At 36.8% G+C, this 13594-nt stretch overlaps 1 protein-coding gene across 2 annotated transcripts in view; it reads right to left on the bottom strand.

Annotated features, from left to right (window-relative positions):
* Positions 1 to 11867, bottom strand: part of LOC111058903 — a 54635-nt gene extending 42768 nt beyond the window's left edge. Inside the window, exons 1-2 of one of the 2 annotated variants that reach the window (XM_039427367.1) lie at positions 11566 to 11867; positions 10439 to 10917 (exon numbers count right to left, since the gene is read on the bottom strand). In XM_039427367.1, coding sequence (XP_039283301.1) covers positions 10439 to 10917; positions 11566 to 11571 — 485 coding nt within the window. In that variant the 5' untranslated portion in view covers positions 11572 to 11867. The remainder of the gene's footprint in view (positions 1 to 10438; positions 10918 to 11565) is intronic. The other variant, XM_039427368.1, reaches the window with a different exon arrangement.
* Between the last annotated feature and the right edge of the window lie 1727 nt (positions 11868 to 13594).

The following is a 13594-nucleotide window of genomic DNA, read 5'->3' as shown; positions in this document are numbered from 1 at the left end:
TTCTCATTTCTTGGAGTTGAAATAATAATTATCAATAGAAAAGAACTATTATTTATTATTTAATGATGAGAATTCGTACATGATGATTATTTAATTATGATTTAGATGAACATTATTCTTGTTTTGGGTTTCTAGATTGGGATTTTATCATAAATAATGTAGGGTAGCCATTGAAATGATTCTTATCTAAATCTAACCACAGTCATTTTTACAAACTTAATTTTTGCTTTCGTGCACTAATCCTCCATATAACCCACCAACTATTTTGTGTTGCCATGTTGCAAATCTGGAGTGCAGAAAAATGTTTTCCCACACTAGAGCGAAAAAGTGAATCTTTGCATTCTGTAATCAGTGCAGGAATCGTCACTTTTCAAGGTAACTGTAGGAGAAATTTTTCTCGTCGGTTTTATATGTATTTTGGGGTAGTGAATTCGAATCTTAAATCTGCTGGCACGCCAGGGGGCGGCCTTCACCACTAAAAATCCAAAAATTTTGGGACTTTTTCCAATTTTTCCATTTTAACTATTATAATATTTCACTTAGGTTTATTTCTCACACTGTATATGAGAAAAACTCCAGCAAACTGTAGAAACATCTCTCTTGTAGCCAACTCCTCAGTAGTCTCTTGAATGTTCTTCTGTATGAATGTTCTTGAATGTTTTTTGAAGTATCGAGAATTTCCACTGGTAGTGCGTTAAGATCCTTCGACTGACATGCTCTGGCTTAGCTTCAAAAAATCTTGTTCAATGAGGTTGGAGTCTCAGCATATTCCTTGCCCGTGTGTTGTAGCCATGTACGGTAGCGCCTGTAGTCCACTCATCCTTGCGGGAAAATCTATACAATGCAGCCTCCAAGATATACAGACATGGCAACGGCAGGATCTTAGCTTCCCTGCATGGGGTTCTTGGTGGCTTCCTAAACATCATTCTCAGTAGCCGTTTTTGCACTCTAAAGGCCATCAATGAAGCGGGTGCCGCACCCAGAATATCAGGCCATACGTTAGAGCTGGCTGGAAATATCCATAGTATGCTATTCAAACTATTCTCTGGTCCACCTCCCTTATCAATCTTGATATTGCAAACCCCGCTGCATTGAGCCTTTTTACCACCTGATCAATGTGACTGTTCCACTTCAGTCTTACATCAACATTGATTCCCAAGAATCCACATTCTTCCACTGGCATTATACTTGTTGAATCCACAGCAAAATTAAAGTTATTGGGTGTGTCTAAATAGCCAATATTGAAGCTCATATACGATGTTTTCTTTACGTTGACTATTAACTCATAAGCCTCACATCACTCCTTCATGCACTTGATTACTTCTTCTCCTTCAATTTTTAATTCTTCAAATGTATCACCTGTCAGTAGGAAATTAGCATCGTCAGCAAATAATACACTGTTTACGGTTGAGGGCAAATTTCAGGGCAAGTCATTAATATACAGTGAGAACAATATCGGGCCAAGTATAGTTCCCTGTGGCACTCCTTTTTCCAATTGCCGGATTTCTGACCAATATTTGTAGTTGATGATTCCCCCATTTCTCTCTTCAATCTCAACTAATTGGGACCTTTCACTAAGAAAAGACTTCAGCCATTCAAAAGCCAACCCTCTGATACCATAAAAATGAATTTTCTCCATCAGAGTTTCATGATTAAGGCTGTCGAATGCCTTTTTCATGTCTACAAAGAGTCCTAGAGCTTTTTTCCCTTTGTCAAGTGAGTCATATACTTGGTTAATGAAGTCATTTACTGCAAGGATTGTCGATTTTCCCAAACGAAAACCAAATTGACATTCAGACAAAATCATATTATTCTCCAGGTAATTGGATATTGTTTTTTGTGCCAGGTTATTTGTACAGTTAAACTCTGCATTAATGAACAATAAAAAAGAGCAAAAACTCACCAGATTTAATCCAATCTTGTCTACTTGCCCTTCGAAGCCTTTATTAGGTGTTTTGATCAGGTTCAGGGTGGGATGAAATCTGGGAATAAGACAGGTTCTGGCTTCTGGGCTGTCTTTTCACGTTCAACTTGCAGGCTATGCACTGTGTTTTGAACAAAGCTCAAACTGGATTCTTTATAAATTCAAATCTGATTCAAATTAAATCAATTCAACACTATTTATGCTGTTATACTCATAACTCACACACACGACACTCAAACAATCATTTACAAGAAATTTCCGATCAAAATTACATGACAAACACACAATTTTGGTCTTGCAACAAGACGGGCTGACAAAACAAGATAGACTGGGGCTTTTACATCGGCAAGGCCAAAAACAGCAGGACGATCTGCGCTGTCGCAAACAAGCCTGCTATTGGCAGAACTGCAGTCTGGCATTTTGGTGCTACAGTTCGAATTCTCTGGCCAGACCATACCCCCGCCTCTGAAAAACTATTTTTCAGCCAAGTTACAAAACTGAAAAAACCAAGGAAAGGAAAAATCCAGACATGCCAAAAGGAACAAAACACCAACACCAAAAAACAACACAAAAGAAAAAATGCAACAATGACAACAACTATCAAGTTGGGAGTGGATATAATTTTGTTACTAGGTCAAATACGGAAACAACGATTACACTTAAAGACACAAATACGAATAATAGAGCGAGCAGACAGTATCCAGAATTTCTGTCTGATCAAGGACAACAATAACGAAATCCCAGCATGACAATTCTTCTTGTGATGATAATCAATTAACATCGATACGAAAGCGTCGGATTTTGGTAAGATCATCTGATGACAAGTCTCAAATTCAAGTCCAGCATGAGACAAACGACCGCTGACACGAATCACGCCTTTATCAATGAATGGAGACAGGCAACGTAGGCGCATAGAACAATCTTCTCCCTTCTCTAATTGCACAAATTCAGATGAAAAATGTATCTTCTGTACCACTTTACATAGATACCTCTCAGCAACATCAAAATCTGATTCTTCTGATTGGGGTAAGATTCGTAAGAATTTGAGAACAAGAATTACAATTCTCAAAAGACGACCATAATCTGAACAACGACCAATCAATGAATATACTGCATTGCTGTTACAATCAGGAGATTTTGTGACTGTCAACACTGACGGTTTTTTCGCCTCTGGTGGATCCACTATCTCTTCCATTTCAGTTCGGACGGGCCAATCGCATTCGTCCTCTGCTATCCATGATGGACCTTAGAGCCACAACGGGAAGTTCACAAGCTCAACTGGTGATAAACCTCTAGACAAACAGTCAGCGGGATTTTCAATTCCGGCAACATGCATCCACTACTGTATACAAGAATCCTGTATTTTTGCGACGTGATTACCAACAAAAGTTTGCCATTTTGCAGATGGAGCATTAATCCAACACAAGGTGACTGTAGAATCAGAGAGTGTGACAATACGAGACACATGACAACGTTCACTAATAATAGTGACTACTGAATTCATGAGTTCTGCCAACAAGAGTGCCGCACACAACTCCAAACGAGGTATTGAAACAACTTTAGATGGTGCTACCTTGGACTTTGAACACAATAATACAACTCTTGGCTCCTCGCTCTCCTTCTGCGACTTCACATAGATAACTGCACCATAACCAGACAATGATGCGTCACAAAAACCAATCAAACTGATGTGAGAATCCTGAAACAAACCAACATGACGTGGAACAGCAAATTTCAACAATAGAGGCAACTCTTTTTGACAATTCTCCCAAAGAGTGCAGATAGACTCAGGCGGCTTCTCGTCCCAATCCACTCCTAATTTCCACAGTTTCTGGACAAGACACTTTAGAAATAATGTAAACGGTGAGAAGAGACCAAGTGGATCATAGATACGAGCCATCACTGACAGAATAGAATGCTTAGTAGCGACGACCTCACCACTCTTGACTGAAAACTGAAACAGATCAGTACTAGGTTGCCAATTCAATCCCAAGATAGCCAAGGAGTTGTCTGCTTCGAAATCCTTGTATGAAAACGATTTCTCTTCCTCCGAGAATTTCTCCAACATTGATGGTGGATTTGAAGTCCACTTTGTGAGCGAGAAACCTCCTCCCTCAAACAGCTGCTTGGACTGACGATACAGCTCCGCGGCCTCTGATTCTGTGGCGACAGATGTGACTAAGTCGTCCATGAACATGTCTCTTGGTATTCTCGCCTTGGCTGCTGGAAAACGATTTCCATCCTCCTCTACAAGCTGGTGGACGGTGCAAAGCGCCAAATATGGAGAGCTTGAAACACCAAAAACAACACAATTGAGCTGATAAATTTCGATTGGATCCTCCAGCGAAAATCTCCACAATACACGCTGATAACGACGGCAGGAATCCTCCACTAATATCTGTCGATACATTTGTTTAATGTCGGCAGTTAGTGCGATTGGGAACAAACGAAAATTAACTAACAAAACAAAAATGTCAGTTTGCAATTTGGGACCAGCATGAAGAACCTGGTTCAATGACAAACCGATGATGTTCTGGAACCAGCATCAAATACAATTTGGATGGGCGTGGTAGTGCTGCTTGCTTTCACGATGGCGTGATGCGGTATGTAGTAACCACCTCGGTCTGTCTGATCTGCTACAAACGACATGTGACCCTGACGTAGGTAATCGATCAATATTTCATGATATGAAATACAAGTATTGCTGTCAAGCTCTAGTCGTCTCTCCAAAGTCAGCAGTCTGCGTTTGGCGACAGCATACAAATCTCCCATGCTGCTGGGCGGCTCCGCAAATGACAAGGCAACAACAAAACGACCAGAATTCACACGATGTACAGACTTCCGAAAATTTACCTCACACTCCAACTCTTCCGGTTTCAGTTGACAGCTTGGTGCAGGGCACGATTCCAACTCCCAAAAACGTTCCACAAAACTATCCAACGATGGACTACTAACGAATGGACTACAGATGGCTGTAAAACAATTCGACACATTCCTTGTTGAAGTGAGAATCGGCGCTCTCCCCATCAGAATGTGACCAAAGACACTATTAACAGTCATCAATTCGTGCGATTCACCTGTACTAGGACTCCCACGTAGCAAGTGAGGAACTAACTCCGCACCAATGATGCCATCTATTCTACTAGGAAGGTGGAATTTGTCGTCAGCCAGTGTGAGATTTTCAAGATGATGAAGTTTGGATCTGTCGATTTCACAAGAAGGCAACTTGTCAATGATTTTATCTACCACTGTGGCATCCATCGAAAACTTGACGGTGGGATCCAACTTCGACTGAATCGACACACAAGTACGACCTCGAACTTCACTAGTACCACCACCGAATCCACGAACAACGGTTTTCATGGGCTGGAATGGTAGTCTCAAACGCCGACACAATTTGGCTGTAACAAAATGACACTGACTCCCGGTGTCAACCAAGAAACGAACATCACAAAGCTGATCATTACAATCTCGAACATGTGCAGTGACAGTCGACAACACAACGGTCGAATTTTCTACATCGTTTGATGTAGAACAACAACTAATAGGTGATGTGCCACCTGCCTTGGAGTTCGACGAGGACGCAACACCTTCATTGGAACTTGATCTGGAAAAGTGCAATAAAGAATGATGAGATTCTCGACATTGAGCACACTGAGTTTTACTACGACAATCTCTACTCAAATGATCCACATCAAGACAACGAAAACAACAAAACTTTCCTTTAATCAAACAATAACGATCCCAAGGAGTCATTTTCAAGAAACTTGCACAATCTACTAACCAATGACCCGGTTTTGAGCACTTCAGACAATTGGGATTTTTACTAGATGCATCGTCAGATGAATCATTAGATTGAACCACAAACACCTTTGATTTATTATCCTTTTTGTGCCTCATATTAAACGATTCAGTCTGTTTCTTATCAGAAGGAAGAGTCTTAATTTGCTTTTCAATGAATTTGACATAATCGGTATAAGTTGGCATAGCCTTGTCACGGATGGCCAATTCAAAATTTCTACGAGAACTTGGATCCAGCAATCTCAAGCCATGATAGAGGAATATCGAGTCTGACAAATCAGTGAGTGGCAATCTCTTCACTGCATTGATTGAACTGCAAAACCCATCCAAAATCGCAATACAACCTGCCTTTAATTCGGATTTTATTGGACGAAATTCAAAAATTTGTTTGAAATAGGCATCGACTTGCACCCGTGGATCGTTATAGCGGGTCAATAATGCCTGCCAAATTATTTGATAATTGTTAGCCAATGGTGGCAAATGACGACAAATATTTGCTGCTTGTCCAGTAAGTCTACTTACAAGATATTGGACCTTCTGCTGATCGTTCAAACTCTTGTTGTCATGTACCAATGCCTTAAATAGTTCATAAAACACCGACCATTGAGTCTGGTTCCCATCAAATTTCGGAAGGTCGATTTTAGGCAGTACTGACTCGGACATGACCAGCTGTGCACTAGCTGCTGTAGCTGCCAAAGATTGAGCAATAGCATCAGTCGCCTCTTTCTGTTTGAGAGTGTTAGCCGCTACTTCAATATACTGAAACAGATCTAGGTGTGAGTCGTTGAATGCTACAACATGATCTTTATTCAACTCAAGTTCCAACTCATGAACCACTAATTCTGTCTTTTCATAATCCGAAATGGTCTGAGACACCCGAGGATACAAGATTGAAAATTGCTCAGCAACTTTTGGATCAGAGACATTTTTAGACAGTTCATAAATTCTTTGCAATCTGGCATACAATTGTTCCAGTTTAGCGCGATGCACCCTGATTTGTTTCTGTATTTTTTCCTCCACCTTGAACTCATACACAAAACAATTCAGCCCCGACAATACAAACAACAGACAAATAAAACAAGAATGAGTTCAAAACTAGATGAAAGGAAGAATCACGACTAGTAAGTTATCAAAGTTAAACTTTGATTATCAATTCACAAGATAAGTTACTGCTGAAGACAAAACTATATGATTATATAATGTTCTTCCAACAACTCACAAACAAACGATAACTTGTTGAATTGAACAAACAAAATCATGCTGGTGATTAACCTTCACTAACATGTATAAAAAAAATGGACAATACAAATTCCAACAAACAAACAAATTCCTGAGAAAAGAGCACAATGCGCCTAGTTTCAGGGAATTACAATTTTAACTGAAATAAATTTAATTTCAGACAAATACAAATTGACAAGAAACCTTGCTCTAGAACAAGGCTACAACAAACTTAAGTTGAGCATAGATCAGACCATTCTCAACATGCCCTTCGAAGCCTTTATTAGGTGTTTTGATCAGGTTCAGGGTGGGATGAAATCTGGGAATAAGACAGGTTCTGGCTTCCGGGCTGTCTTTTCGCGTTCAACTTGCAGGCTATGCACTGTGTTTCGAACAAAGCTCAAACTGGATTCTTTATAAATTCAAATCCGATTCAAATTAATTCAATCCAACACTATTTATGCTGTTATACTCATAATTCACACACACGACACCCAAACAATCATTTACAAGAAATTTCTGATCGAAATTACATGACAAACACACAATTTTGGTCTTGCAACAAGACGTGCTGATAAAACAAAATAGACTGGGGCTTTTACATCGACAAGGCCAAAAACAGCAGGACGATCTGTGCTGGCGCAAACAAGCCTGCTATTGGCAGAACTGCAGTCTGGCATTTTGGTGCTACAGTTCGAATTCTCTGGCCAGACCAATGATGCTTGTCAGACCATGAACTGTAAATCTCTCTAGCTTTTTCTTCTTACTTGAATTTCCCAGAAAATCTACATTAAAATCTCCTACAACAATATAAGCTTCAAACTTATTTGCCAGGCTGAATAGGAGCTCTTCTAGCTTGTCGATAAAAATCATGAAGTTATTATCTGGGGGTCTGTAAATACATATGACAGCACATTCCATGTGTTGAATCATTGCCACCTCAAAATCAACCTCACAAGCCTGTTTTAACTCCAGTCTTGTAGCTGAAATTCCCTCTCTGGCATAGATTGCTACTCCTCCCCCCTCTTTCTCTTGTCTATTAAAAAATGAGATTAGGTGGAAATTGTGAATTTTCACACTATTTTTCTCTTTCAGCCAAGTCTCTGTGAAACATAAAAAGTCAATCATTCCCGATGTCTCTCTGTTCTCCTCCAAGTTCTCCAGCTCAACAGCTAACTCATTTGTTTTATTTCTCAGGCTTCTTACATTATAATGAAGCAGTTTGAACTGAACTTTCACTTCTCTCTCTCCTGTATTATGACCACATAAATATATTAAATTATTGATGTTGCTGCCCCGCTGACCTCTAAAAAATTTCTACTTCTTGAAGACTCTAACAACTCGATCACTGGAATTCTTTCTCCAGCATTCTTGCTTATTAAAGGGGTTATTGTATCTCTCGTTAATACGGTGCTTGAATCTCCTGCTCTATATGACTCAGTCTCTGCTTCTTCTCTAGTCAAGTGTTTAATTAGCTCTTCAACTAAAAACTTCTTTCCGTTTTGATTCAAATGGATTCCGTGTTGTGTGTGTAGCCTTCTATGCACCGTCCATATACCTATTACACTTATTGACTGATTTCGGAAATACATTAGGAGACAATGGATTACTCTGTTTATTTTTTCGCGATTTTCTCGAAAACGGCTCCAACAATTTCGATTAAATTTATACCTATAGTAATAATAATAATATTAAGTCCATATTAAGTTAATATTAATAGTAAGGTCCACGTTATAATGGCAGTGGATAAAGATAGGAGAATAGCGATGCCAATTCTCTGCATTAATTAATTATATTTCTACACTGTCAAAAACATAATTGGCATCGTTGTGGACCTAGAAAAGGATAGTACCACTGGCTTTGTCGAATGATAGACAAGGATAGCAAAACCAAAGTTGATCAAATACTGACATTATAACATGGACCTCACTATAGAATAGTCATTGATAAGCAATATCAACTGCCACAAGTCCCATATCTGTAAAAATTTCAGGAGCTTCGCCCCATCAATGCAAAGTTTGATTTTAGATTCCCAATTATCAGGCTTCAGATACAATTTAAACAAAAAAATTCGATTGGAAAAGATTGAGCATGAGAATCTCTACAATTAATGTTTAGTAACATTTTCACCCAAAATATAAGCTCGAAATTCGAGAAAATGTAATTACCCAATTGCAAACTGTTTGCAACTGTTGATTCTATTAAATCATTCACTATGAAGAGATAGCAGACCTCGTGTGTCTCCAGCGTTATTGCCCTGTCACCAGCTGGCTCAAATCTTTGAATAGTAGACTTTAGATGCACGGGAACACTAGCGTCAGGTGATCAATTTTCATAACGGCAAGGAAAGTTGTGTGAGTGCGCCACACCAGATTTTTAAAACGTACGAATCTAACTTCGCAAAAGTATATTTTTATGGAAATCATTTACTTTACACTAGAGAAAATTCTGTTCTACAATATTAAAGACCAAGTACCATTTTTATCATAACTGGTTACCGAGATGCACTGCTTTGAATATAAAATTTGACATGTTTTTGTGTTTGGAAATATGGGTTGAAGTAGCACTCAACACTCAGAAATAATTAATAAAATAATAGATAATTTCCATTTTTCCATCAAATTTCACATGATTATGATCCGCCTTGAGCTAAGAAGAACTAGCTGTGAAACGAGAAGATCCAATCATTGTGTCAAAAGTTATAAGTGTTTGAAATTTCTATCATTGAGAGGTGTCATAGCGCCTTTCCACTGGGAAATCCTGAAATCTGAGACCTGGGGAATCATGTGCATCTAAACGGGTGATTCTGATAGAATTTAACCCTCTAATAATAAATATGATGAAAATATCAATAACAATTTGATTAGTTAGGAAGGCCTCGATAACTATAACAATGGAACATTTTTATTTTGGCTGTAGGACATGGTTTTCTATTTTCGCTAGTACACGCCCTCTCCACTATACCAAATTTAATAATTTCTGACAAATCTTGTTCGAAATTAATTTTAATTTCACATGATATATGACTTTTCATCATTACTGTATAATGCTCCAAGTTGGATTGGATGTAGTGAGTTTCCAGAATTTTCAAAAAAACTTGAAAAATACCCCTTTTTTAAAATATGTAGCTCCAAACCCAGAAATCCTAGAATCCTGAGCAACCACTCAATTTATTGAAAATTTCATTCTCGGCAATTTTGTAAAGAATGTTTTTTTTCGAAAAACCTGTTTTCGAAATAAAATGGAAAAAAGTCCTAAATTTTTAGGCTTTTAGGGGTGAAATCGCCCTCTAGCATGTCAGCAAATTTAATATTCGAACTCAGCGCCCCAAAATACATATAAAATCGACGAGAAAAATTCTTTCGGAGCTGTTTCCTGAAAAATGATCATTTGACTGGACTATTATATTAATTTATATAATTGAACATAATCAGCCTCTACAATCCCACTTTAGATGCACAACTACTAGCTTGTGTGAACAAAAATGTAGCCTACCTTACTTTTGGATTGTCATTTTGATATTGTTGAGGATCGAGGATAGCTGCATTGGTATCGCATAGATAGTAGGGCACACATGTGCAAGATACCCCTTCACCGTCAGCTGAAGTTTTCCTTGCAAATTCTTTGAAAGCTTCAAAGGAAGAACTCGTTGATGTTGATGCTTCAGATTTGGAATCAACATCACTCAAAGCAGAGGGTTCTTTTCTCAGACCCCCAAACCACTCTGTAGGATCAGCAGTTGTTAAACTTCCATTTTCACCACTGAATGTTGCGATTGTTGAAGCAGAGCTCATGATGGAAGATCCAACTGGACTGATCATTTTATCATAGTTTTTGTCTCTGCTACCACTTTCCAATTTCAAAATAGAACCATTGATTGGAGATGATCTTGCGTTTCCTCCACAATCAACTAAAAATGGAAGTGAGATGATCAGAATTGCATAGATAAATACACTGTTCCTTGTATGAGCCATCTGGAATTAAATGAATGATCATAAATTCAGTTTAGAATGATGTATTGATGTGAAATAGAATATGATGCTAAAAATAAATATATATTTTTTAGTTAAAAAATAATCCGATAGTACCCTTTTTTTCTCATATAAAATACAAAAACAACTATACTTTCGAATGTTTAATCCATTTTCAAGTTTTCTTCAACTGAACATCCGAAACTAGTTGTTTTTATATTTATTAATAAGAAAAAAGATAAAAAAATACTATTCGATTACGGTATTTTTTAACTAACAAATTAAGTAGCCCTGATGAAATATGTTATTAGAATATATTTTTTATCTGTGAACTCTTATTAATTCAGTAGTATAGTATATTTACTTATCTATTAATATGTATATAGCCTATCGAACTAGTCAACACTGCGAATTAATAAAGAATCATGAGCATCACTTACTACCCAGTGCAAAATACTGTGAAAATGCAACATATTTAATTCTATTGAATGTGTTACCTACAAGAATAATTAGATTACTATACACTGTAAAATTACTATATTTTTATGTGATAATATCGATTAAAGTTTTTGAAGCCTATTAGACTATTTGGAAGCTCACATTTAATGATAAAAGAGGTTTGTGAATATTGATTAATATGCCGTTCTTTACCTTCATTTAAATGTAGTAGATACCGTAAGTGAAATGTTACTGCATCAAGTGAAGTTTCCTTAAAGCATAGTGCTCGACGACGAAAACATTAGCCTATACACGTTGAATAATTATTAGAACCTGATTAACTGATTACTCCTGTTTAATCACAAATCACGTGAAATATGAGATGCTACACTGAACCGAACTGATCAAGTCATTTGACTTCTTCTGCCGACTACGATAGGTAACTTACACTACCTACTGTTTTGCTACAGAGAATATTCGCCTTTAAAACCTGTTTCAAAGCAATGAACGAGAACTACCTACAGGAAAAGTTACAGTTTTATATGCCCGAGAATCTGAACTTGAGATCTCTTGTTCACACGCAAGTTCACAAACTGATGGCTGACATAAAAAAGTAAGGTTTTTGCAAAGTTCCAGACGCAACAGGAAACTTGAGCTGCTGGTCAATAAAGAAGTTGCTTTATTATATTAGTCTATATGAACGATTTATCAAAGCTGTAAAATGTCTCAAAAACTGAAGAGATATCCAAACAAGAAAAGTTTAACTTAAATCGTCTGATCAAGATTAAGCTGCGATATTTGAAATTGATATTTGGTTGATATGTATGATAAATTGTTGCAGATTGTAACTCTTCGAATAAATAAGTAAAATATTAGTTTTGTGTAAACTTGTTCTGAGGAAAAATATAATTTTTGCTTGAAACAAAGAGTTTTCTTGCAAAGTTGAATATTCTTTTAATTAATTCAAATGCATGATAGGTAATTTAGATCAACAAAGTAAGAAAAATTATTAAACAATATACCGTAGGCCTATATTTGAGATTGGACTATCTATAGAGGCCGCGAAAGTAGTTCTGGACCCTGTGCTTCCCTAAATCACTAAAATTTTTGAGGTATGGAGTTTGGCAGTCTACTTCTTGTCTTTATAATCCATGTTTTTTCTATGCTTATCTCTCGTCATGCATGAAAGATGGAATGGTATATTTGCGAAAACTTCTACCAGCTCACTTTCAGTTTTTTAGCTTGGGTTCACAACTCTATTTTGGCGGCTTCTACTTGTTAGGGTGGGAGTGCGTCAGCCACCATAGTTCATCAAGCTTGCATCACTTCATGTGGCTTGTTCATTAATTTAGTGAGTGAAATACACCCGTTAGGGTTCACCATAGTCGTATGAACATCTTAACCATCAATAATTTATTTTACAGTCGACAAATTAAAATTTTGAAAATTATAAACTCTTCTGTATTAATAATTTTAGGTTGGTAAAAAATACATTCTTCCCTAATGGTATTTGTCAAGGTTTATGAATGATTCATTTTTTATTTCAATTTTGTGTAACTCAGTAGAGATAAGAATTTGTTATAAGGCAACTGTAACCAGTGGTCAGAATAAATCTTCCTAATTTCTAACAGTTTTTCAAATAAATTGTCATATCGTAACTCTTATCGTTACATTACTTTTTTGTTAATTTTGTAAAGAATATTTATCCAAGGAAAATTGAGTTGATAGACTGATTGAATGATTATACACAATTATATTACTTATGTTTTATTAGTTTTTATTTACCTACATTCTAACAATCTATTTACATTATTCAGTAGCTACTATAGAATTCTACTTACAATATAATCATAATTTACAAACTATTCCAAGTAACTCTTTTTATACAATTTAAGTATATGAGTAGTACCATAGTCTTTTATTAATTCACTTGGAATATTCTTATTGACATTTCTTATCCGGTTAAAGTGTATTAAATCAGAAAATTAATATTTTTTCAAAAAATAAATAGTAATGTTGCATGAAATAGCCGTGCTAAACATTGGATAATAATAGGACCAATAATTGAGTTTTGCCTGATTGTGGATGAGATGCAGAAACCAAAATTTAGCAGGTATTTACTGGATAGTGATTTAATGAGCCATCTCATCAAAATTAACATAGCAAAGTAATTAAAAATTGAATTGAAAGTTCAACTGCTGCACGATTAATTACACTACAACACTGTTTCCTTCCAATGGAA

The sequence above is a fragment of the Nilaparvata lugens genome, chromosome 4, assembly GCF_014356525.2.
Source record: "Nilaparvata lugens isolate BPH chromosome 4, ASM1435652v1, whole genome shotgun sequence".
NCBI classification, from domain to species: domain Eukaryota; kingdom Metazoa; phylum Arthropoda; class Insecta; order Hemiptera; family Delphacidae; genus Nilaparvata; species Nilaparvata lugens.
Note: the sequence above shows the minus strand (reverse complement) of the source record. Positions and strands in the feature narration are given on the sequence as shown.